This window comes from Typopeltis vanoorti, chromosome 19, assembly GCF_054136105.1.
Source record: "Typopeltis vanoorti isolate ZY-2024b chromosome 19, IOZ_Tvanoo_1.0, whole genome shotgun sequence".
NCBI classification, from domain to species: Eukaryota; Metazoa; Arthropoda; class Arachnida; order Uropygi; family Thelyphonidae; genus Typopeltis; species Typopeltis vanoorti.
The window spans coordinates 77,492,861-77,518,061 of record NC_143567.1 but is presented as its reverse complement, the minus strand read 5'-3'; the positions used below and the strand labels follow the sequence as shown (position 1 = coordinate 77,518,061).

At 37.3% G+C, this 25,201-nt stretch overlaps 1 protein-coding gene across 1 annotated transcript in view; it reads right to left on the bottom strand.

Annotated features, from left to right (window-relative positions):
- LOC150096268 (uncharacterized) overlaps positions 1–25,201 on the bottom strand; it is a 170,682-nt gene that overhangs the window by 59,986 nt on the left and 85,495 nt on the right. The window contains exon 2 of the mRNA XM_090409017.1: positions 1,112–6,613. Within this exon, the coding sequence (XP_090265143.1) occupies positions 1,112–6,605 (5,494 nt within the window). The 5' untranslated portion in view covers positions 6,606–6,613. The remainder of the gene's footprint in view (positions 1–1,111; positions 6,614–25,201) is intronic.

The window sequence follows — 25,201 nt, the reverse complement described above, 5'->3', positions numbered from 1 at the left end:
TCGGAACAGGACTGTTAGTGGCATACCAAAAATTAATAGATTTCAGACTTTCTGCTATTTATGTGCAATACAACATCCACGATAATGGCAATTTAATGGCCAGAATTCCTTAATGTTGTCCTATCTTCCGGAGAGGGGAAAAAATCGGTCGTGTTTATTTATGTGGATGCATTTTTTTTTACTGAGTAGTAATTTCACACAGCCAAAAAAAAAAAAAAAAAAAAAAAAACGTTGCTATGGTAACAGCAGATGCCATGACAGCACTGAATAGATGTATTAATCCATCAAGTTGTCGCAACGAAGTGGATTCCTAGTGGGGTGGTAAGTGAAACGAACTAGCTAGTTAGTAGCGGTAAACAGCTAACGAACCTTTGCAACTCATCAAGACTTACTTCAGAGTTTTTGAATTACTTAAACGAGAAACTCTCTGAGAAGTTGGAGAATTGTGGACCGCTTATAATGACTTTCGCGGTACTATCAGTGAAAGTCCTCGGTGCAGATTAAAAAAGTTGCTTTTTTAATTGGCTTCAAAACATTTGGGTAAAACTTTATCTACTCTAAACTTTGCTTGATTCTTGTGTTCTCCCAAACCGCAGAATTATCGACCAGCCACGATGAACAGTTCAGCGACTATCTTCATCTTTACTGCCTTCGTCTGCTTCTTCTTGTCAATACCTAATGAAAATAACTCTGAGGATGGATTGAGTTAGTGTTTCAGGCAGTGACAACGAAACCATAAAGGACCTGTTTAAAACATTGCAGGTGTGGTTGCGAAATATGTGATAACTTCTTACTTTGGACATTTATAAAGTACATCGTGATAATTGTTCTTCCAAACGAAGGACAATTATCACGATATCCTCTTAACTTGAGTTCGAATCTCGTCTAGAATGCGAACCTTTTTAAGACCATTTCAGCTTGCTTTCGCCTTAGATACTTCAAGCCTAATTGCAAACAAACCATCTTTAATTCTTAAACCTGATACTTTCTTTAAAATAACCCTTCAGATGAAATATGCTTCAGAAAGGATAGAGGATTTCGGGAGTATGGGTAATATTGCAAAAAAGACTCTCATAGCGTAATCTTTAAACCACAGAAACAGATTACTTACCTTTCCTGAGGTGCTTGGGTGGGCTTTTGACTGATTTTCGTTTTGTAGGAGATTTAGGAGTTTCTTCTTTCTCTTCTTCTTCTTCTTCGCCGCCTTCTTCTTTTTGGTCTTCTTCCGTTGCCGGTTCTGGTTCTGCCCTTTCTTCCTCTTCCTGTTCTTCCTCTTCTTCTTGCTTTGGTTCCTCTTCTTGCTCTTCTTCCTGAGTCTCTTCAGCAGCCTTTTCCACCTCAGCTGGCTCTGCGGTATCCGCTGTTGCTTCTTCAGCTTCAATTTCTGCAGCAGATTCGGTCTGTTCCTTAGTATCCTCGACCTTGTCTTCTGATACTTTCGGTTCTTCTGCTTCAGTTTCAATTTCTTTACTTTCTTCTTCTTCTTTTGCTTCTTCTCCTTCTTCAGTTTCCTCTTTTTCTGCATCTTTCGTTCCTTCCTTTTGTTCGCCTTCTTCTTCCCCTTCGTGTACTTTTGCTTCTTCTTCTTCTTCGCCTTCTTTAGTTGCTCCATCTTCTCCTGTGAGTTTTCCAACCATCGTTTCTTCCTCTCCTTTTGCTGCATCTTCTACTTTTGTTCCTTCTTCTTCTTCTTCTCCTTTAACCTCTTCTTTTTCTCCCTCTTTTATTTCATCTGGTACACTCTCTTTCTCCTCTTCATGTTCATCTTCTTTCTCAACTTCCTGTTCTTGTTTTGTCTCTGCCTCTTCCTGTATGTCCTTGTCTGTGGCTGGTTCTTCTGGTTTCTCACCCTCTTCAACAGAAATTTCATCAGATTCTTTCTCTGCGACTTCCGGAGGTTGAGGAGAGGGCGTTACATCCGTTTTTGTTTCAGATATATCGGGTTTCTCCTCTAACTCACTAGGAGTCGCTGAGGTTGCTTTCTCTTGATCTTCGGGAATTTTTTCGCTTTCTTCTGATGCTTTTTCTTTCTCTTCAGGGGCTGTTTCCTTTTCTTCAGGCAGTTTCTCTGTTGCTTTGTCTTCAGTTTTCTCTTCTTTATCCTCTCCCACTTCCTGTTCAGGTTCTGCGGGCTCTTCTTTTTCAGAAGGTTCCTGAGCACTTTCTGTTGGTGCTTCTTCTGACTCTGCAGGTGGTAGCGCTTCTTTCTCTTCAGCAACCGGTTCTTGTGGAATTATCTCACTCTTCACTTCTTCTTTCTCACTTTCTTCAACTTTTTCTGTTTCCTGAGAAATTTCTTCCTTTTCTGTAACCGTACTGATAGTGGAAGGAGTCTTCGCTCTCTCTGCTTCAGACGTCGTGGATCTTCGCCTTTCTGGGGGTTGGTAAATAGCAGGAGGAACACTCGTAGCTGATGCAGCTCGCGCACTGTCAGGTTTTTCACCTTTACTGTCTAAAGTTTTCGTGCTCACTGCAGAAGCAGGTTTGCTCTCTACCTCCTTACCGCTCCCTTGAGATGGAACACGATCTCCTCCAGTGTCGCTAGTAACATCTGCTTTAGAAGAAACTGACTGACGTCCTGAGATGGCAGATGTGCGACCTTGATCACCATTGGTTGCAGAGTTTGGATGGCTACTTTCCGCTGTGGGTTCTCCTTCGCTTCCATCTCCTTCTTCAGTAGGCTCTCCAGTAACTTCAACTTCTGCTGTTGCCTGTTGACCATCCACTTCCTCTTCTGCTCCTTCAGCTGCTGCAACTCGCATTGGTGGAATGAGATCTCTCCCAACGGCTACCTCTCTTGTCTCACTTCTTTTGGCCTCTATATGGCATGGCTCAAATCGATGCACTTCCACTTGACACACTTCTTGTGGTTTAATATCTTTACTTGATAATTCTTTAATATCCGTTTCACTTAACGGCAATAATTCCTGTTTAGTGGACTCTTTTATATCCTCTACCTCTTCGACTTTTTCAGATGGCTTCTTGTCTTCTATTTGATTTAAAATTTGCTCCTTTGGGATATCTTCTGCTTTCTGAGTTTCTGGTACAATCTTTTCTTTGGATGCTATAACTACTTCGTGTGGAACTTCTGGTGAAGGAGAATGCCTGGATATTTCACCCTTATCTTGAATAATTTTGTCTTTTGTAAGGCTCCTTTCTTTATATTGATTGTCCTCTGGTAAGAGTTCAACTCCAGTGGAAATTTCTTCAACCTTCGTTTTAGTTTCTTTTGTGGCTGGCAAAATGTCCACAGGTTTCATGTCACTCACTTTAGTTTCTTCTTGTGGTTTGATTTGTTCTTCTCGAGATGGTACAAAAGTTTCAGTTTTATCTATTGATTGTAACACAGATTTTACTGAAGATTCAGAAGGAGGAGGTTTGGATGGTGGAGGCTTTGGTTCTACTTTAGGAATTACAGTTTCTAGTTCGATTTTTTCAGGAGATTTTGGTGGAGATGCAGTTTGCTTAGTTGCTAATTTTTCTTTCGGCGATGAAGGTGGTTGTTCGGACAGTTTGTTTTCCAAAGCAGATTCAATTACTGGTTCAGGGGATTTAGCTGGTGGTGTTGACACTTTCTGAATATGTTCCAGATCTGCTGTCTCCGGTAGAGCCGTTTGCTCCTTTTTCGGTTTTGTTTCTATAATTGGTGCACTATTTTCTGGTTCTGTTGGTTTGGCGATTTCCGGTATTGGCGACCTTGCGATTTGATCGGAAGTTTTCGTTTCTGGTGTTGGGGAACGATCAGCTTTTACCGATATCAGAGTTTCAGGAGTTGGTGACCTTTGAGTTTTTTCAGAAACTAATGTCTCGGGTGTTGGCGTACGTTGAAGTTTCTCTGGGATCATTGATTCTGGAGTAGGTGTTCGCATCTTCTCTGTTAGTGTAGGCCCTGGAATTGGCATTCCCTGTGTTTTTTCGGTTATAATAAGTTCTGAGATTGGTATCTGGTGTGTCTTTTCAGATACTGTTGCTTCTGTAGTTGGTATCGCTTGTGTTTTTTCGCTGACAGTTGGTTTAGGAGTTGGTATTCGCTGTGTTTCTTCAGTGTCTGCTGGTTCCTGAGTTGGTAACTGTTGCGTTTTTTCAGCTGCTATTGGTTCTGGAATAGGTATCTGTTCTATTTTTGCAGTTTCTATTGACTCTGCTGATGGTTTTTGCTCAACTTTTTCTGCTTTTCGCTCTGGTGTTAGTGGATACTGAATTTTTTCTGCTAAAAGAGGCTCTGTAGATGGTGGATGTTGAACTTTTTCTGTAGCTGTTGTTGATTCAGTTTTTTCTGTTACAATAGGCTCAGGAGATGGTATATGTTGAATGTTTTGCGATAGTATGGATTCTGGAGTTGGTGTGCGTTTCATTTGTTCTGTTACTATAGGTTCTGGTGTGGGAGTGCGTTTCATTTGTTCTGGGGTTGGTGTACGCTTCATTTTTTCTGGGGTTGGTGTACGCATCATTTGTTCTGGAGTTGGCGTACGTTTCAATTGGTCTATTGGAGGTGTAGGCTGGATTTTTTCTTCTACGATGGAATCTGAGGATGGAACGTGTTGCTCTTCTAATTTTGATATTTTTGGGACAATTTCTGGACTACCGTCAATTTTGGCAGATGGCTTAATATCATCTGCTACTTTGGGTTCAGGGGTAACATTCTGAGACCCCTCAGAGATTATGGTCTGTAGTTCTGATTCGATCTTCTCGGAAGGCTCACCCTGAGGAATTGTGGATGTAGTTTTATCTGACATTTTTGCTTCAGAATCTTCAATAAGTTTTTCTTCTGGAGCAAATTTATCCAAGAGATTTTCTGTAATATTGGATGGTTGACACTTTGCATCACTGGCTTCAGCCTTCAGAATATTTTCTTTTTCTGTGATGTCTTTCATGATGCTATCTTTTTCTATAACATCTTTCTTGGGTGATGATTTCAATGATTCTGCTGGACTCTGGGATGTCGGCTTCCCTGGTGAAGCAATTTTATCTTCTAGGTCAGAAGACTTCGTAATAGACGGATGGGTTTCGAATGTAGGTTGTCCTGTCTCTAGGACAGTTGGAATGGAATCAACTGGATGCTTTGAGGACAGAGCCTCTACCTTTGCTCCATCATCACTAGTTAACTGGATATCTTCATGTACAGAACTTAATTTCACAGAAGAAAGTTCTGATTGCTGCTTCTCATCTTTGCTAACAGTGACATCTTTCATAGATTCTGCCTTTTTGTCTTCTGTCTTCTGAGCCACTTCTTTCTTATCAATATGAAATATATCCTTATTAGATTCAACAGGAATTGTTTCTGTTTCAGTAGACAGTGGTGGTCGTTGTGATTCACTTTCTTTGACCAAAGGCTCGGATGGTCCCTCTTTGATATCTTTTAACTTCGCTTCTGTCGTGAGTATCACACCGGAGATTGTTTGGTCTACTTTGATTGCATGCAGATCCTTCTGAACTTCATCTTTTTGAAGTTCAGTGATTTCGGTCCCTACTTTACTATCACAGATTGGCGTTGATGATTTGGGCAAATCGCGTGAGCCCGTTTCACCCTTCATCTCAAAAGACACTTTTGATTCCTGAGAAGGTATCGCATCGACAGGATGCTGGGGTGGTGATGCTGCGGCGTCTTTTATGAGTTCATTTTTTTCAGGGTGTATCTGAGTGGTGGTGATAGTGTGAGGCTCACCCCCTGCTGAAATCGTCCCTGAGGTTTTTGGGGATGTTCCAGGTTCTGTGTGCTTGATTTGGTCTGATGGAGTGTCTTGTGAGTGTGTTGCATGTATGTTGTTATTGAGTATCAGGTCATCCGTTCCAGTGATACTCAAAGTGGCCTCTGTCACAACAGCGCTAGTAATAGCAGTGGCGATTTTTTCCGTCATAGTTCCATAAGATTCCAACTCGTAAATGTCCTTATCCATCCATTGTCCCATGTCCCCATTTTGCATCTTTTCCACTGTACCATTGATCGGTAAGGTTGCTGATCTTCCAGTAATATCTCTGGAAGAAGCAGAATCGAGAATTCGATTCTGAATTACTTCCTTGGGTTGTTCTTTGACTTGGATATCTTCTGACGGTGGTTTTTTATCGCCATCCACACACGGTAAGGGAGGCTGTTTAGAACTCATTTCTATAGGCACAAAATCCTGGCGTTTTAACGAATCACTATCTACAATGGGCTCAAGAACACCTTTTATTGTTTCTGCCTTGTCGTGATATGTATCGGTGGCACTTCTACTAAGTGACGTTTTACTATCGATAACTGACGACACCCTGGCGTCCGGAATTGTTTCATAATCCACCCTAGCACCATTTATAGTATCAGTAAGGTCACTAGAAACGTCCACACCCACAGAGTTTTGGTCACGTGAAAAGTCCGATGTTCTACTGTCCACTTTCCATGAGTCCAGTGATCCAACGTCACCAGGTTTCTTTCCTTCAATGGAGGAAGTAGGAAACTCCTTCGTCAGCAGTCCTTTATCTTGGTCCTCTTGGGAAGATGTCACTCCAGTAGTAGCGTGAGATGTGGAAGATGACTCTGTTTGGTCGACGGGATGTCCGCCAGGAGGAGGAGCTTTGGGGCGGGAAACAGGTGGAGAGGATACTGACGCAGGCTGCTTTTGGTCCATGAGAGGGTCTGCAAGATAAAAAATTAACAGTCAGAAGAAATAAGAAAGTGAAGACTGAACAGAAAAAAAAATAATATCATTAATTGCAACAGCATCATGAACGTAATATCTATGAGGATTTTTCTAATTCCTGTGAATCAGAAAAAGATATTTCTATGAGAATGTAGTGAATAGAAATGGTTCTATCTTGTATTTGTATCTTCCATAAGAGTAATAGAGAGCTCATCAATTAAATATGGGTACTCCCCTTAAACCTTATTCCATCATTCCGGACGATTATTTGTCATCATAATTATTTTTGCAATACGCTTGCTTATGCCACCCTTCAGGTAGTTCCACGACCCACTCACCATAGAAATGAATGTCTTGTTGACGGAACCGCATCTGTGCGACTGCGTTATCTGACACAAAGCGGCAAACTTTTGGAGGGTTAGAAGAATGTCAAATAAAGTCAAGTCTGGCTGCATGGTGGATATCGTAACGCATTCGTCATGCAGTCAGAACGTCGGAAAGTAGACCAATCACAGCCCAGCTGTATAATTATTTATGTTACTGACCTCGGCTGCTGAGAAGAGAGCATCTCCGCTTGCAGACAAAGGATATAAGTTCGAGTCTCGCACTTTGCCAATGTGTTTAGGTGGTAAATGAGTTTCATTCTAGTGGGATACTACTACTATTACTACCTTGCTTGCTAGAGAGTAGAAGTCCCTTTGTCTCCAAGGCAGGGTTCCTGGATTATTTTTCCTTATCCCACCGGGTATTAAATGTGTTATAAATCTCTAACCTTTTGTCGGTGCAATTGTCATAAAAAAAAGTATAGCCAAAACAGCGAACGACACAGATTTGCTTACTTGTGGTTCCGTATGATTCCAAATCGTAAATGTCTTTATTCATCCATTGTCCCATGTACCCGTTTTGCATCTTCTCTATTTGCTCTGTTTATAAGTGAGGATGTATATTCTGATATTGGAGACAAAGTCGCTGGCAGACATGTCAGATCTGTGCCTTCAGTTTCTGCAATATTCCAACTAATCTCGTTCCAATGAAGTAACTACTTTCATTGAATGCGACCCGGGATTTTTCTGCAGTTAGAAATCCACTAAGTGGACTCGATTTCAAACTAACATCGTCCATTCCCGATGCTGTCTTCACCTTTATAATTCAGAGACGCGTAATGGAAGAAATGCGAAACTTCACACTGATCCGTGAACAAGTCTAATAGAGCAGCTTACTTTAACACATCTATGGGGATTCGTTTCGAAAAGAAGAAAAAAAAACTTGCTCTTTATACTCTCGTCGTAGATGTATACATAACTTGGACATTTCTCCTGTAGAAAAGCCTTAAATGCGTTGATCTAATCCCCATATCTAAAATGCTATTGTCTTCCATTTAATGTAAGCGCTTTCTCAAACGGTCTCGTCTTATTCTAGAATGCAAAGTCTCTTTTCTAAAGGATATTCGATGTGAGTTGGTGGAGCAGTGGAGTCTCACATGCTTTTGAAATTTTACGCTTAAAAAATTTTACTCCGTGTTCTACCCTAGCCAAGAAACAACCATCTTGTAAATATCTTTATTTCTCTCAAACAACACAGAATAGACTACAAGAGTTGTAGAGCATCCTAACCGTGTGAGGAGAAATGGGGTATACTTTATGGCTGTGCATGCAAACAATGCAAACTGTTTGCTTTCCTTTTACTCTGTTTATATGCAAGCGTGTCCAGTACATTGGCAAACAGTGAGTGGAAATGTAATATGGAAGAAAATTTAAAGTAAGGTTGCCATGGTGATCTCATAAGAGTTAGTAACAACTGGAAGTCAGAGAGCAGCTCTCTCTCTCTCTCTCTCTCTCTCACAAAAATTCAGAAGGGCGAGAGATGAAGAATGATCTTATTTCGAATGTTCCGTACAATTTTAAACTGCTGTTGTTGACTTCCACACGAAAAGAAACAACACATCGATCTGCTTGCTATATAGGCGAGATGAAATATTTGCCTGCATTTAGAGGAGAAATGCTTCAACACGAGTTTTCTGAGAGTCCTTTTCAAATGGTGTTCTTTGTTTCAGCAAACAGTCTCATCTATTTTTGTTAGACAGATTGTCTACGAATTCTACGCTAGTGAGAATTCAGTTGCGTTTCTTCTTGCCGTGTGGTATTATCATGAATTTGAATACACCACAGATGTTCAACCATTTGTTAGGAGCCTAGATAAACTCTCTCTAGAAACATTAGTCAATAAAGTAAACTGAAATAGTTCTGTAAATTGATTCACTACTTTAAATATGTTTTTTATCGAATGACATGGATTTAATATTTTAGAGTTTACACTAAATTGGTGTCTGATCTGCAGTCGTGGAAAAAGACAAACGATTTAACCTTAACCAAACGTTAAACTCAGAAAGCACTGCATTGAAAATCACATGACAGTTTATGGTGTGTCACTATATTCAGTATACGAATGTGTTGCTATGGCAACCATATCATATTTGAAGCTGTTTCTTCGAATTGCATTTCAGAAACATAGAAACAAAATAGAAATTGCATAATATTGCTGATTTCATCGAAAATAGCAGACATTGAAAATTTTACAAAAATTATAGAAATAGTACCCCAATACATATTTGTAAGAACCCTTCTTATTCACAAAATAAAATATTCCAAAAAATGAAATAAAGCCAGATCATTTTATATTTTATTTATAAAAGAAAATCAGCGGATAAAAAATCATCACATCAAAGAATTTAGGTTTATTTTAATTACTGAATTTTTTAACTATTTGAGAATGCCTTTATGAAAATATTTTCTAAATATTTTAAGTTCCCCACACAATGATTCCAGACCTGCAACTCACCGTATCGCCGAGGTATTCACAGATGTGTTTTGCGTTAATTCTAGAAGCTTGTAACCCTTTTTTCACAATAAAAAAAATCCTTAAATTCCCGAGTTCTGTGAGTAATACAAACTACTTTTATGTTTGTACATTTCAAATATTCCTCTTCATTAAGATTTAATAATCCGTTTCGACTACACCGACACTCAGAGAGCACTTTTCTATTGCAAAATTTTTGCTTTAATGTTTCTTTGTACGTGCTGTAGATGGAACGTTCCGAAATAGACCCATGATTCATCCTTCCACACATCCATCACCGGAGATGTCAAAAACAAGACGAAGAGGATGAACGTAAAGAATCTAAAGACGCTTTCTATTGACTACGTCTTCAAGAAAAGCAGAATGACAAGGGGTGGAAGAGGGGGAGGTAATTCAGTGAATTTGTAGTCGATGTCCGAGAAGACCGATACCAGAGGGCGCAACTTGTATAGCCTTAATATGATGAATCAGTCTTAATATGATGAATCTTAATATGATGAATGCATATATATATATATATATATATATATATATATATATATACAATTTCTCCCAGGGAATTTGATAGACAATCAAAAATGGTATATTTGATTCCGTATGAAAATTATTCTTCATCACTACAAGTGCCGAAAAGATTTATGGAGGGTCTTGTCCTCCCTGGAGGTCGGACTATCTAATTAGAGATCCTTACAAACTTCTCGATTAGCCTTCCCATAATTCATAGATACAATATCAATTTTCCTTCCATTTTGTGCTGGTCATCTTCCTCCTCTAAAACTCTCAACAGGCTGAATGCATTTTCTTCACCCAAGTAATACTTCTATCCTTATTTCTCGGAATATCTTTCTGGCCTCCATAGTCATCCTTCTGTTCCATTTGCAGAGCTTTATTAAGCACCAGGTGTCCTAGACATCCGTTTATTTCCTTTGTACAGCACTTAGTAAGCAAGGCAATAACCTGAGGTTAGCGAACGACTGTCGGCCAGTGCCATCTATTCATATTACGGTAACTCTTCTTGGCTGCATCATCAATCAACAGGCCAATAGCGTCGCTAGCTTCTCTGCACCTCTTTCCGTCTATTTCTTAAGATATCGATCGGATGCCTAAGTTTTTTTTTTAATATTATTATTATATAACTGTGATGTACGCATGGTTGTAGACCACCTAAAGATAAAGGCAGAGTTTTCTAGATTTCTTTTCCTCAAACCTATTGAAAAATTCGTAAAGATGGAATAGACAGAAGAAACAACACCACAAAGAGAAACTAATCGAGATTTACTTTAAATGTTAATATGGTCTCGTGAGTTCCTTCAAGATGGCAGAGGTATATGAACCACTTTTTAAAAGGCAAAATATGCTAAGTACATCCTTAAACGAAGCTTGACTAGAGTTATAACATAGTCGGTAAACAATTTAGGACAAATAATCAATCATTTTCATAATAAATATACTGGTTCAATAGTTTTCTGAATCTCCAGCTGAATTCTTCCCTTTTTTTGTTTATTTATTTAGTTTTTTTTTAAGCAAGGAAATATTAAATATAATTATCTAAATAGAGGCACAATATACTTGGAGATAAATTGTATCTTCTTCAAGATTGCGCTGCAATCTATCGCATGGCATAAAACTAATTTGTTTTATTATTTATTAGTTTGTGAGACATCTTATCTGGAATATATGATTTTCTTAGATCCTTATTTTATTTGATCTAATACATATAAACAACCTGTTCTTTCTTCTAATGATGTAACAAGTTTGTTAAATATTTTCTCTTTAAAAAAAAAAAAAAATCATGTGCTTTGTGACAAGTCCAGCGAACTCTACTGTTTTTCTATTATCTTTTATTTCTCCACCCAATTCGTCGTGTGAATTTCATAATATATGTGTCTTGTTGGAATAAATATAACTAAACAAATTCTATCATATTTCCAATGTATGGTTTTGATATGTTTTTATTTATTTATTTATTTTTAATATTTCCAGCCTCCTACAACTGACTTCAGTACCTGTTGTCTCTTCGTATTGGGGACATCCCAATTACCGGGCAATCTAATTTCAGTCTTTACCATATAGACGACTGTCTAAAGTTGCCTTGTGCTAATGAAGTGAGTTAAATTAATTGCTCCCGCAACTAATAGGAGGCTCTCTACAATGTAACAACATTCTTGTCATTAATGGTGTCCGCTATTAGAAACCGTACCTTATTTGAGAGTGCCATCCTTTCTCTTGTCACATGAATTTATCGAAGGATGAAAAATGTGGCGTTAATGAAAATAATTTAGGTCCACTTTGCACGTGGCAAGATTTTTTTTCAAGTGTTTTGCAAGCCCTTTAACACGACTTGTCAAAAATGACATTCTTCACTTTTTTTCCCCGAGCGATATCATTTATTTCAAGAGGGAAATCAACTTAAAAAAAAAAAAAAAAAAAAAGTTATACTAAAGCTCCCTTCTGTTTTTATTGTAATTACATGTTAAGGGAGATAAGCTAAAGTTCATTACAAATTTGACAAATAGCTATCTAGTTATTGTTAGTGTTTATACAGACGAAGCATTGATTGCTCCATCAAGTAAATATAGCAATGATGACGCCAAAAGAACCTCTTGATAAAATTGCAGTTGTTCACTATTTAAAAAGATTAGCAATTAAACGGTAAGCAGTCTATATGTTTTTGTAGACACAAAATCAGCAAGCAAATAATTTTTGAGAGCACGGAGGGGAGTAAAATAAAGTAAAATATCTCAATGTTATTTAATTTTTATTTAATTATTTGTTTATATATTTTGCAAAATATTAAAAAGATTAAAAAAAAAACACGGCAAATGCATTTTCACAATTAAAAAATAAATGAACACAATATACACATTATTTTGTATTCTGATTATAAAATTATGCATTCAGAAACATATTAGAAATCTTTTGCTTGTATGTTTGAAATTAAAAGTATGACGTCCTTTATGTAATATAATTATTAATTATATCATATGAAATTTAACTAAAAATATTAAAATCACATTTTTCAAATACGTACTTTCCTTTAATAACTGCAAACGTTAAACATCACAACCATCTTGTATAAAATAGACTAACGGTTGCGACAGTCAAGTAGATGGAGCATGCGTATTAAAACAACGAATAGAGCACGATCAGACGACAAAGTATTGCATAGAATGCTAACATAATTATGATTAGATAACGGTAAACAATAAAGCGCCGCCTGAAAAGTAGTTTATTTTGAAAAATTAAAATAATTACAACCAATTTATAAAATATCGTGTTTATGGCGTCTTGCTTATATTAAAAATAAAAATGGATATATATTGGTTTATAAATTTTAAAGCATAAAAATGGGAAAGTATTTCATAAATAAATAACATTTTGTAATGATTACACACATCGAGTACGTATGTTTCTGAGAATATTATATTAATGAGGTTTAATTTTATTATGATATTTTTCGAATGTATCGTAACTACATTTTATGAAATAACTCGGTCATCATGTATAACATATTTGCTTCTGGTTATATAGATTTTAAAAACTTCATCTAGTAAAAAATTATTTCCATTTGGAAATCAAATACTTAGCACTAGTAGCGGCTAATATCCACATTCTCATTAGAGTCTCGATATACTTAACACAAGAAAGGCAAAGTCATTATCTATGGTCCCAGATTGTCTCCACAACAACTAATTACCCTGCTTTAATTACTTACAAGTGTCTGTTGTCAGATCGTCAAATGTCTCGTAGATTACATGAAAAGGATGGAGGGGGGGATGCCTAAAACGGTTCTGTACTAGCTCAGAGACTTGCGGAGCCAACATTCTGAATGTTTAAATACAAGACAACCCCTTTCGATTTGTTAGACATACACATACTACAGCCCTAATCTCATCCAACTGCGTTGATGTGCTGTATGTTGCTGAAATTAATGAATGCAAGTCCACAGGGATATGGGTTGATTACAGCCCTCGTGACAGTATGAAGAATGCGCCAGTGGCGTCCTTAAAACTGTAATAAATCATTAAGAAATTGAAGTGAAATTTGTATTTGCATCCCCGATCCTTAATCAGTATTTATGATGTTCTCGAGATGGTTTAATTTCGGATTGGTTTGATTACTTTTGTAGTAGGAAGAGATAAGAATTATAGGAAGAGATAGGATTAATAAATACGAATCATATTTCCCAATAAACATTATCTGTCTGTTTATACAAGACATAGTAGCATTTCCACTAAAATTCAACAATGACAGAAAGAAAAAAAAATGGTTGGCATTAGCCTATAGCTTTTGTCTAATAAATTGTCCATTGCTGTATATCTTGACATTGCCCAGACCTTAGATGAAAGCATTATTTTGAAGTAAAGAGACGTTTATCTACTTTGAAATGTGGTAGATGACAGTAAAGTAGCCATTTCGATAGAAATAGGATCGGCAACAGTATTTTTATCGGCACACTATATTGGTATATTGTTCGTCCATCACCGATGTCTGATGGAGTGCAGTTTTCCCCTTGGGTATGATGTCAGCCATGTCTACTAGATGGATGACAGTGTTCGCGTGTGGTGGATAAGGACTGTTCTGGTTATAAATCATTCACCGTGGTTCCAAGTAAAACTTGTCTCTGAGGACTTCCATTGCAAAGTTTTTGTTTCTTTTATGATCGTTTTCACTTCCGCTATAAGGATTTTCCGCATGTAAACAAACAAAGGCCTGTCTTTTCAAAGAAGATTATCCGAATCCAAATTATGACCAGAAAAAACCCCGAAAAAAAGTGTTACACAACCCCAAGTGAGAGTGAAATATTTTATTTAAGACATCGATATGTTCAGCAGACTAAAAGAAGAATACCTATGAGAGCATTTTGAAAACACAAGTAGTTTTATTGCTTTGCTACTATGTTTACTGTTTTAACGTGCACTGCTATCAATGCGTATACCGTGTTTCGAAATCCCTAAATAATGTTCCTAGCGTTGGAATTATCGCACCATTGTAACCCGATGGTTCGTTCAATATTTACAAGTGAGAGGTGCTCATTGCCAACGTGATCAGCTCTTTACTGTTCTTGTGAAGTTGTTGTGTATCAATGTTTGATGGTCCAGTGCAGATGCTTTTACCGCAAAGATTACAATGCAGGCTATGTTTGGTATTTTCGTCTAACTCTTATTTCTCTCTCTCTCTCTCGAATTGTCTGTGCATGTAAGTGTAAACTGTTATGATTTCCAGGAATAATATCCTCGTTATACAAAGGGATGTTGATTCACTCTACAAATATGAGGAATACACAGAGTACAAGCTAAATGAAATCAACTCAAATCGCTAACATATTTTTATGTTAGAGATTTGAGGGATTCCTCATCGATTCGATTTATTTATTAAAAGCAAGAAGATACTTTATTAGATATTCAAACCAAGTTTAGTGATCGGTGAGAAATTCTAAGACAGAAAAATAAATGTTTAAGTCAAAAGACAGACCTTTGTTTAGAAAGCGTGTTGCTGTGACTGATTCAGTTTTAAAAATGAATATCAAAACTGAATTTTCGATTGCTGTCTGTGTGCACACGGCCAGGTTTTTGTCAATTTAAGAGGACAAAAGAGCCTCCGTAGCTCAGTCGATAGAGACGAAGCTCTTTGGTCCGAAAGATCTGGGTTCGATTCCCGTCAGTGACGTGAGGAATCTTTATCTGGTCTCTTTCGACTGAAGGTGAGTTAGCCGGTCTCATAGAGAGGTAGGGTTTTTTTTTTTCACCCAGAAACTCGGGTTTGTCGTCCCCCAAAACAGGCAAACCGGGCCCGTGAACACACACATAGATTACAGTCATGAATATGTCCCAGCCAGATGCCGGTCCTGAGCTCGGATAAAATTTGGGGGGGGAGGGTGAGGGTGAACTACCCTGTAAAAATCTCACCAGGAATCTACGGTTGGAAACGACTGAAAGGGAAAATCAGATCAGATTAGAGGACAAATAAAAAGCAATGCTTTTGAAGGAAAAAAATGGCTTTCGTCTAAGTCCAGATGAATTCCAACATGGAGGTCCTGGCGACCCGAAAACACCTTAAAATTCCACAAATGGTATTGTACATGTATTTTGGGCCTCTGTAGTTTTACAAGAATGAAAAGGCAATTTAGACATTTATACACCGTTGTGTATACTGCTTTTCTAGAGTATATATTTCTTTCTTTTTATCTGTTACACTGTTTATGCATCATAATAATTATTATGTTTTTCATAAATTAAATGGAATCTGTAATAACTTCAGTAATAGATTGAGCTGTAGCACGTAAAAAAGAGCGAATAAATTATTAGAACAGCTATTTGTAGCATTTAAAAACAGGGAGAACAGCATTTTGGTATAATTTTAAAATATATAAATCTTGACCATTACCGATATCCCCGCACATTTTACCCTTAAAAAACAATTCGCTTGGATATCGACGCAGCTAATCTGTTTCTTATTGCTGTCGGCAGAGAAGTGACAGCCCAAATTATCCGTTCGTAGGGAGCCGCTAGATTTTCCTCACTGCAAAGAAAAGTTTGATAAATTAGCTTTCTTTACACCAAATGACTCCTTTTCTTTCTTCCAGGAAGTGATCGATCTTCCCCGATGCGAATTACACCCTCCCTCACACTCGGTCGTGTGAATAATGAATGAGGTCTTTACGGCGTTCCCTGATCGGGTAGACGGAAGGAACGCTGCAGAGAATAACGGACCGTACCGGGATATATGACGAAGGATGCGACGGGGAGAGTTGGGCCATCGGTTCACAACACGGATGGTTGCTGTATCACGCGATGCAGAACTATCCGCTGCACAGGGAGGGGCACGAAACCCTGTTGAATATGTTACGATGACGCTAGAGTGAGGATGGCACGTGTGCACATGAAGATGAAATCCACTCCGGAAGGAATTCTGAACGGTTTCAACAGAAAGGCCTCACGTTGCTTTTTACTTGATTGAAAGTGAAAAGTTAATTGGAAATCTAAAGAAGGATAAAGAAAACAATTGTCTCGTGTTGCTGATTAAAACAAAGACGTGAGTTATGAGTGGGTGCACCTTCGATAAGAAAGAAAGCTGGTTTCATTTCGTATATATATTTGCATGAGAAACTATACAATTAGATGAGCGTTTATAATTTACGTTGATTCAACTAAGGCGATGAGTCGCCTTAGTTGAATCGGCTTATTTATTTTGTAAAAAGAAAAGCCGAAATTGCCCAGAAAAAAAAGCCCTTCACACACCTTATGAGAATGGATAACTCAGCTTCTGATTTGCAGTCACCACTTATCAAGTACTTTGCGTCCTAGGCGAAATTGAAGTCTTTTGTTCATACTAAAGACTGGAGACAGAGTGCAGGATTGGCAAGAAATGTCTTTGGTTTCTTTTATATATAATGTATGCTTCGAGGTATAATTTTTCCCAGTTCATGGTGCAAATACAGAATGTATACATTCTTCTCTTTAGATGTTTATTTTCTTTTATCTATTATAATACACGAGCTGCTGACTGTCAGACCAATATCGATTGACAGACCAAAATGTTTACACACTTTCTATGGCGCTAGGAAATTGAAATTTTGCAGTGGACGACAGACGGAAAAATCCATAAACACGAAATCTTTGAATTTAAGTAGTCCCAAAAGTCTTGTTTTCCTAAAACACGGGAGTCCTTGTAATGCGTGCACATAATTGTGTTCATCGAAGTGTAAAAGGCAGCCATTTTAGTTGCCTCGCACTTCGAGAAAGAGGTAATGAGCAGTTTATTGCGTCGGCATACGACTGTAAAAGGTTTCTGGAACTTTTATATAAAGCAGTATCTTAAGTAAATGTTTCACTGGAAGTATAGAGAATAGTAATAGTTGAGATAGATTAAATACATAACTAAATTTTCACATTACAGAATTTTTATTCGCTCGCGTTACAGTTTCAATAATACTCAAATTACAATAATATGCACGCTGCTGAGCGAAAATGTTTTGTAAGAAGATAGTGGATCCGATAAGTATAAAGATATTACAATTAAAATGTATCATAAAGATATCATTTCTGTATAAGATTGAAAATAATCCAGATAGTGCATATAAAATGCTTATAAATACAGCTGTTTCATATAAACATAATGATCAGCCCATTTAATTTGATTTTATGAGGTAGTTCTGTTCTTTGTATGATTTTATTGTATTGCTTATTGTTTTATTCAGAGCATGCGTGATTGCGTTGAAATCTCCGGTTATGATTGGATGCTAGTTGTTAATTTCTTTTCTGATTTCTTCCAATTATTATTTACAGTTTATTTAAAAAAATAAATAAATTTTCTAACGCTTTTTATTCTTCTTTAGCCAGGACAACCAATCTCCACTCGGCCATCCTGACAGCGAGCTCAAGCCATTAATAAATCAAGACTTTCATATAAAATATCATGGAGAGATTACAATGGACATGTGTGGCAATCTTATGGCCCTAAACCCTAACAGGTGTTTGTTTTGTCTGAAATAGTGTGCATATTGTACAATTTTTTAACCGCGGGGTTAAAAACCCGAGTTCTTGACTAAATTGACTAACTCGGAAGACGGCTGAAGAATAAATAAAATAAATAAATCCGTTAATGTATTTTATTCCCCTATAGAGAGTAGGCAAGGCCGTTTTAGTCCTATCTAACTTTTGGAGACTGAGGGTGCAGTTCAATCTCCACCAGTAGCCAATCAAAGATAGCTGGCCCAAGACTATCACTAATTATACACGGCATCCAGGGATGAGAGGCGGTTGACAGGTGCTGCCATCTCGTAGTCCCAAATCCTAACACTATCTTTAGAGTCTGAAATGGTGGGGGGGGTTCTGCGGTCGGTTTTCTTGAATTTACGGGAAAAACTGGAGTTTCTTGGAGAAAAATCTGCTTGCCATGCCAGAGGCTTAGAAGACGTTCATCTAGTTCAGCGACTAGAATAGAACTTAGGACGCTCTTTCTTCGGGGGAGAGGGGGGGGGGCTGACGCTGTGGACGCACACGCCACTTCCACTAAGCTACACAAGTTGCGGCGACTAAAATCGAATCTGTAACTGTCTTTCATTAATCTTGTGTTATGAAAGCAAACGGCATTTCTACAGGGATACACAGGCATTCAGTCTGTTTTGCATATATAATTATAATCGATAGTTCAACACTGTTAGAATTTTGAAATATTTTATTAATTGGTATGTTTGTTGTATTTTGTAATTACATGTGACTAATAACCGAAATTTTACATTTTATTTATCAATTTCGAGAAGACGAAGATGTTATTAAACAGACGATTATTGCACAAGCAATATTCTAACTCATTTTGCAATTACAGTGTATGTTTCTGCATACACTGTAATTGCAGGTTGTATCAATGTTGTAACTAGGTATTATTGCGCTCGTAGGAAAATGCTAATTATACGCCCTCTATAAATTTTTGCTCCTGAGAAAAAATATCAATTACGTGTCACTGCCAATTAATTAGAGAATGTCTCTCAGTGTGTTTTTAAGTTTTTATTTAGAAATAATTTCTTCAAAAACACTACATTTCTAGCGATAACACATAAAACAGAAGGTATTTTATTGAAAACGATTAAAAAACTTTTTTTTTCCTATAAAATAAATTATTGTTCTGTTGGATTTCCAGCTTGAAATGCAAATTCTGAAACTGTCATATTATCAGAAATTAGGCGTAGGAGTAAATAACGTATTCTTGTTTGATTTACAAAAATTGAAGAAAATGTAGTAATATCAGTATTTTGTTATTTGTGCTGATTTGTTTTGTCGTGCATTAATTATAAATATATTCACTGTCCCTTTTTCAAGTAGACGTTTCATACCTGGCATGATAAATATGGAAAAATTTAATCTATGGCTATATTTTTATATTCACTACTAGCGTAAAGATAAATATTAAAGCAAATAAAAATATTATTGGATATTATAGTAAAGCATAAATTATATTAAAACATTCTAGTATCTCGTATTGAAATGCAGAGTAGAGTTTTGTTTGTAAGTTTCCACGTGTATATAATCAAAACAAGTGTTAACAGGCTACGTTTTAGTAAGTAGGTATCAAATACTCATAGATACAAGCTGTTTTCTTTCATTTGATTTACGGAAGTATTTTTAATATTCTTTCTTTTAATGGTCCCGTGCTTTTATGTGTGATCCTTCTCTAGTATAATAAGCCTGTATCGGCTATTAACAGCGCATTCAATATTTTTTTAAATAAAGGTCTAAAAACGAAACTGTCAGTTACAATAGAAAAAGCAATTCGTCGGCTTCTTCCCCCCCCCTCCCAATCTTCGATAACGCAAGTTTTTATTTTTATTTTATTTTATTTTTTATATCCATCATAAACAGAAAGCAATTTGGATATAATAAAGGCGTACATTCTCCCTCTTCAAGGTATTTACCGTGTTCTATACCAATATTTCGATAACCTCGCATTGCTGTTAGAAGCGCAAGGTGACCTCTTAGCACTCGACAGAACTATTTTTCGTGAATGATGTTGAGCATTCGATTCAATAGCAGCTAATGGAAGATGTTTCGCGGGTGCTGTTTCAAGCATCTTTTCTTTGATTTTTTTTTGTCTACGCCTTCGGCTAAAGATCGATGTAGTGCAATTGTCACATTCCTAAAATAAATAAGACTATCACCTTAATACTTTATTCGTTCTCTGTGTATTTTCTTTTGATAAATAACAACGTAATCAAGAATACCTCTGGTTCGACTCCATCATCACACATTAGAAAAGTATTAGCATCCATTAGCTAATTATCATTAATAATTCACAGCCCTCGAATTCATCCCTTGACTCTAACCCCCCGCCCTCAACTTGTGCAACCGGTGATGCACTTATTTCGAGCAAGTGAACGCTATTAAATTTTATTTTATTTTTTGCTGATGTTACCGAACACCATGATATGCAGATCGATGCACGCTTTCAACCACATCCCAAAGAAGATCAACATAAAAGTTTAAATGGGGGGGGGGGGGGGTAAAGAGAGCGAAAGTAAAATCGAATCCTAAAATAGCTGCTTGTAAGGAATTGGGATATTATAAGAACACTTATGGACTGGAAATGATCATTACTCTAAAGGTATTCCCACTTTGAATCGAAGTTTGAACGGCTATGTTTTCGAAGTTTGCTACTAAAAATGTCAGATTTAGTATATTTCAGAATATTCAATGCATCGACTATACTGAGCACAAAGTCATTACAGAAAAGGCTATATGAGGAGTTCAAAACATTTCTCGTTTGACCCAGACGTCTCAATAGCATCACAAACGACTACGTCTGACAGTTTTCTTTATTGATGAAGGAAAGGCGGAAGAGATCCAGAATGATCAGTTGGAAGGCGCACGAAATTTGCGTTGAGTTGTCTTTGTGATTATTATTACTGTAATTAAGTTTGCTATTTTGAAATACGAGGGTTTGTGGAAGTGATGTTAGCGCGTGTGGGAAACCCATAAGGAGATCACTTCAGTTATTTTGTATATGACCAAAGGAAGTTCCTTTTTTTTTTTTCTAGCAAAGCTAAGATAGCAGAACTTGATGGAAAAAACAGTCATTCCTCTCATTAACATATATTTTTATCTCCGCAAAAACTAGATCATGAAATTCCTGGGAGTTTGCCACGATTTAGACATTTAGGCTTTTTTTTTTTTTTTTTTTTTTTTTAATGTTGGGCTCATATACGAGAGGTTGGCTGGTCAACCTATAGTATGTTAGTACCGTATATAGGTGGTGAGTTGGGAATGGAAACTTATTTACATTTGATTTAAAAGCCTGTATGTTGTATTCCTTGGGAAATGCGTCAGGGGGGAAGACTGTCCACAGTACCGCAGTAGCAGGGATGAAGAAGGAGGAAAAGAAACTTGTTCTCTGGGTTTCAAAGTGTACTGTGAAAGGATGTTTGGCGGTAGCTGTAAGTGTTCCAATGGGCTTAGTACTGAGTGGGGGAATTATTGATGCTGTTTCAGATGAATATTTGCCATGGAAATATTTATAGAATATACAAATTGCAGAGACCAAACGTCTACGTAAAAGTGAGGGGAGCGAGTTGATAAGAGATGGGTCATTTATCAGTCTAATTTCTCTCCTCTGTATTGAGTCAAGCATTTTGAGGGAACTTTTAGGAGCCCCACTCCAAATGTGAGAGCAATATTCAGTAACTGGGCAGATTTGTGATTTGTATATTGTTAACAGCTGTTTAGAGGTGAAGTAGCGTCTTGATCGAAAGAGAAAGTCTAGTTTTTTGGAATCTGAGGATGCAGTGGTTGTGATGTGTTTATGCCAGGAGAGGCTTGATGTCAGGGTAATTCCGAGAAGCGAGATCTCATCTTGAATTTGAATGTTATCAAAAACAATGCTGGGAAAAAAATAGTTCTTTTTTGTGAGAAATAAGACAGATCTGGGTTTTACTAGTGTTGAAGTTGACGAGGTTATTAGCGCCCCATTGGAGGATGGCTTGGAGGTCGGAATTAACATCAGTGGTGCTTGATGTTCTGTGGATTGAAGAGTTGTGTAGAGTACGGTTTGTCAAACGAAAGAGAGGAGTGTAATGTGCTGTCATCTGTAAAATTGTGTATTGGGTTAGAGGTCAACTGAAGTAGGTCATTGATATATAGAAGGAAGAGGGTCGGTGAGAGAACTGTACCTTGTGGGGCCCCCAGTATTAGTTGGATGGTGAGAGGATAGGGAGCCGTCTACCATCACACATAGTGTGCGTCCAGACAGGAAGCTGGGAATCCATCTGCAGAAGTCTTGAGAAGGTCCAAATGATGAGAGTTTGCTTAGTAAACCTTTGTGCAGATGCCGTCAAAGGCTTTAGAGATACCAAGTGCAGCTACTTGGGATTCGCCGAGTTCCTCCGTGGAATTTGTCCAGCGATCGGTGATGTATGAGAGTAGATCTCCTGTTGATCTGCTTCGACAGAATTCGTACTAGTGGTCGCTTAATAGCCGTGTACCTTCAAGGTAGATTAGGAGTTGGGAGTTGATGGTTTTCTCCATCACTTTAGATAGGACTGAAGTGAGTAAGATACGGCGGTAGTTGTTGGAATGACTGGAGGACATTTGCCATTGTCAGTTATGTGTGCATTGGTGTGAAAAAGTGTGAAGCCAAGAGGTTAGCGTTTTTCTATGGGTGATTTTGCAATTGAGCCATCTGGGTATGATAGAGGTGGGAATAGTGTACGGCAAAAGTTATGGCCAATTGCCTTGGCAAGAGACCAAAAGGCATGTCTGTTTGGACAGGCTGCAAGCTTCCTGCTTTCTGCCCGTTCAAATTCTGTTTTGGAATCATTGATAATTTTCTTGCATCTGTTTTGGGCTTCAGTATAGGCATTGAAGGAGAATGGGGTTCTTGATTTGAGCCAGCTGGTATGCCTGATTTTTCATTTGTACAGCCATGGCACATCTTTTGGAGAACCAGCCTAATTGGTAAAAGGTGGATTCTGACATATAAATACGCCTTAATTAGTGATTGCCTTCTCTACTATGAAGGAGAAATCAAGTATAAACAAAGAACGAACTACTTTTTTCACAGTCCTATAGACTCTTTTTTAAGAATAAAAACTAAAGATTATCTTACACCTTACGTACAGATTAGGCAAAGTTCTTTCCTCTCTGAAATTGAAGTTTTTCATTCCACAAAAGTGTAATAGATCATAAAAACACACTCAAATTACAGCCACCAAACACTTGCCTCATAGCCTAAGTTGCTTCGGCTGTAAATCCAAACCAGCCTCACACAGACCGAAGTAAACAACAAACGCGATCCTACTGGCATGACAAAATGATTCATAAATCATTATTCCCAAAGTTTCAGTTAACATTTAAAACTTCTCAGATGAGGAAAATAGTCGATAGAATCCACTGTATATATACTGCGTTGCAAAAAGTTATGCGGTGACTTCCATTTTTTTTAAATACTGCTATCGATACCAAACCATATGAAATAGGAAGATAAAAAAAAGGCAAGAGAAATACCACCTAAATGACTTAAGTTATTGACAGTATTACAAATAGGACACGCTTTGGAGTTAATAGACTTTCAGCGAGGTATTAGCAAATACATTATTAGGAGCAAATGCGAAATAAATGAATAAATAATATAAATAAAATAAAATAAAATTCTGCATTCTGTAGTTATTATATTTTTTCGAAACATTTTTAAAGGCAGTTAATTATTGAAAAAAATGAAAATATTAAATAAAAAGGCTATTGCAATAATATTTTTAGATATTCGTATAGACTATGCCCTTTACACAATTATATGATTCGAGTGCCAAATTGCGCTGACTAAACAGTTTAGCTCTTTGAGTTAAATGCCCCTTTTGAGTTCATTATAATCTTTATTTTAATAAAGTATTACAATTCTAAAATTTCAAGCTCACTTTATACTTCAAAATACGCACCAAAGTAGGCTTACTGAAGAAGGTTCCATAGTATTAATATTTCCAGACAAGGGTTCCATACTTCCTGGAAGTTTGAAGAGACCAATGAATTAGAGCATCTGTAAATAATCATTAAAAGGCGAAAGTGCGATGGATATAAAAAAAAAAAAAAAAAAAGAAGAAGAAGAAGAAAGAAAGAGTCAGATAGCCCACGTATGGACTGTAGCCAATGTGTTCACGAGGCTGGTCTGTTTGCTTGCGGGATGAAAAACCCCAAATAAACGGGGGGAGAAAAACCCGGCAGTCCACGCCCAAGATCGGCTAACTTGGCTATGGCTGAGGAAGATCCTTAAGCTCCTCACGTCATGGACGGGAATCGAAACTAGGACACTCCTTCCCCAGGCATGGGGTTGCGAAGCGCAAAGCCACTAGGCTAACCTCGCGGACACTTCCGCTCTATAACATTGGATTTTGATGCATTGCTTTCCATTGGATAGATCCTTGAATGCAATGTATACAGTGATGAATAAAGAATTATTTCAAACAACACGGGTGAATTTGGATATGACGGTGTCAGGAGAACGTATTAATAAAATTTCAACCATCTCTTCAACTAGTAACTAAAACCATATAAAATAAAACGGTGATCGAAGTTTTTTTTTTTTTTTTTTTTTTAGGTGCATAAATAACTCTCCCATAACAAAAGAACTTTTATCTTCTCAAACAACTACGACTACCTGGTCCAACAATCAACAAATCGATGGACATATTCCATGAAGCCAAAATACGTTATAATAGGCCCACGAGCCGAAGTTTGCTATGGGTTATCTATAAACATTATTTAAGAAATAAAAAAGGAAAACGTCCCTGTATGGAACAATCCTATTATAAATCTTTGAAACCCAAGGGAAGTTGAGTGATGAGAAAAGAAAAACCTTTTGTATCTAAGGAAAGCCAAGTCTTCATTCTTTTTGATGGAGATGTCTGACTTACAGCGTTCCGATTCGGGCAACCTAATTTTATAAGATTGATCCTACTCGGCTGACCGGAGATGAGACGCAAGGGTACAATTGCGTAACATACAGAATCACATGAGTCATCATCATTCATCTTTTTTGTAGTTCGTACTGCATGCACCGTTCCATTCATTTTTTTTTTTTTTTCCCGGTCTTATTTGCCATCAGGTATAGAGTGTCCCACTGAGACTTGTCTTGCTGACGTTAACTACGATATACGAATCTTAAGTGGCATGGCAACCCAGCATTACTTAGCTACCAGCTGACACTGCTTATTTTATCTAGAAACCTTTTTTAGGTAAGAAACCAAC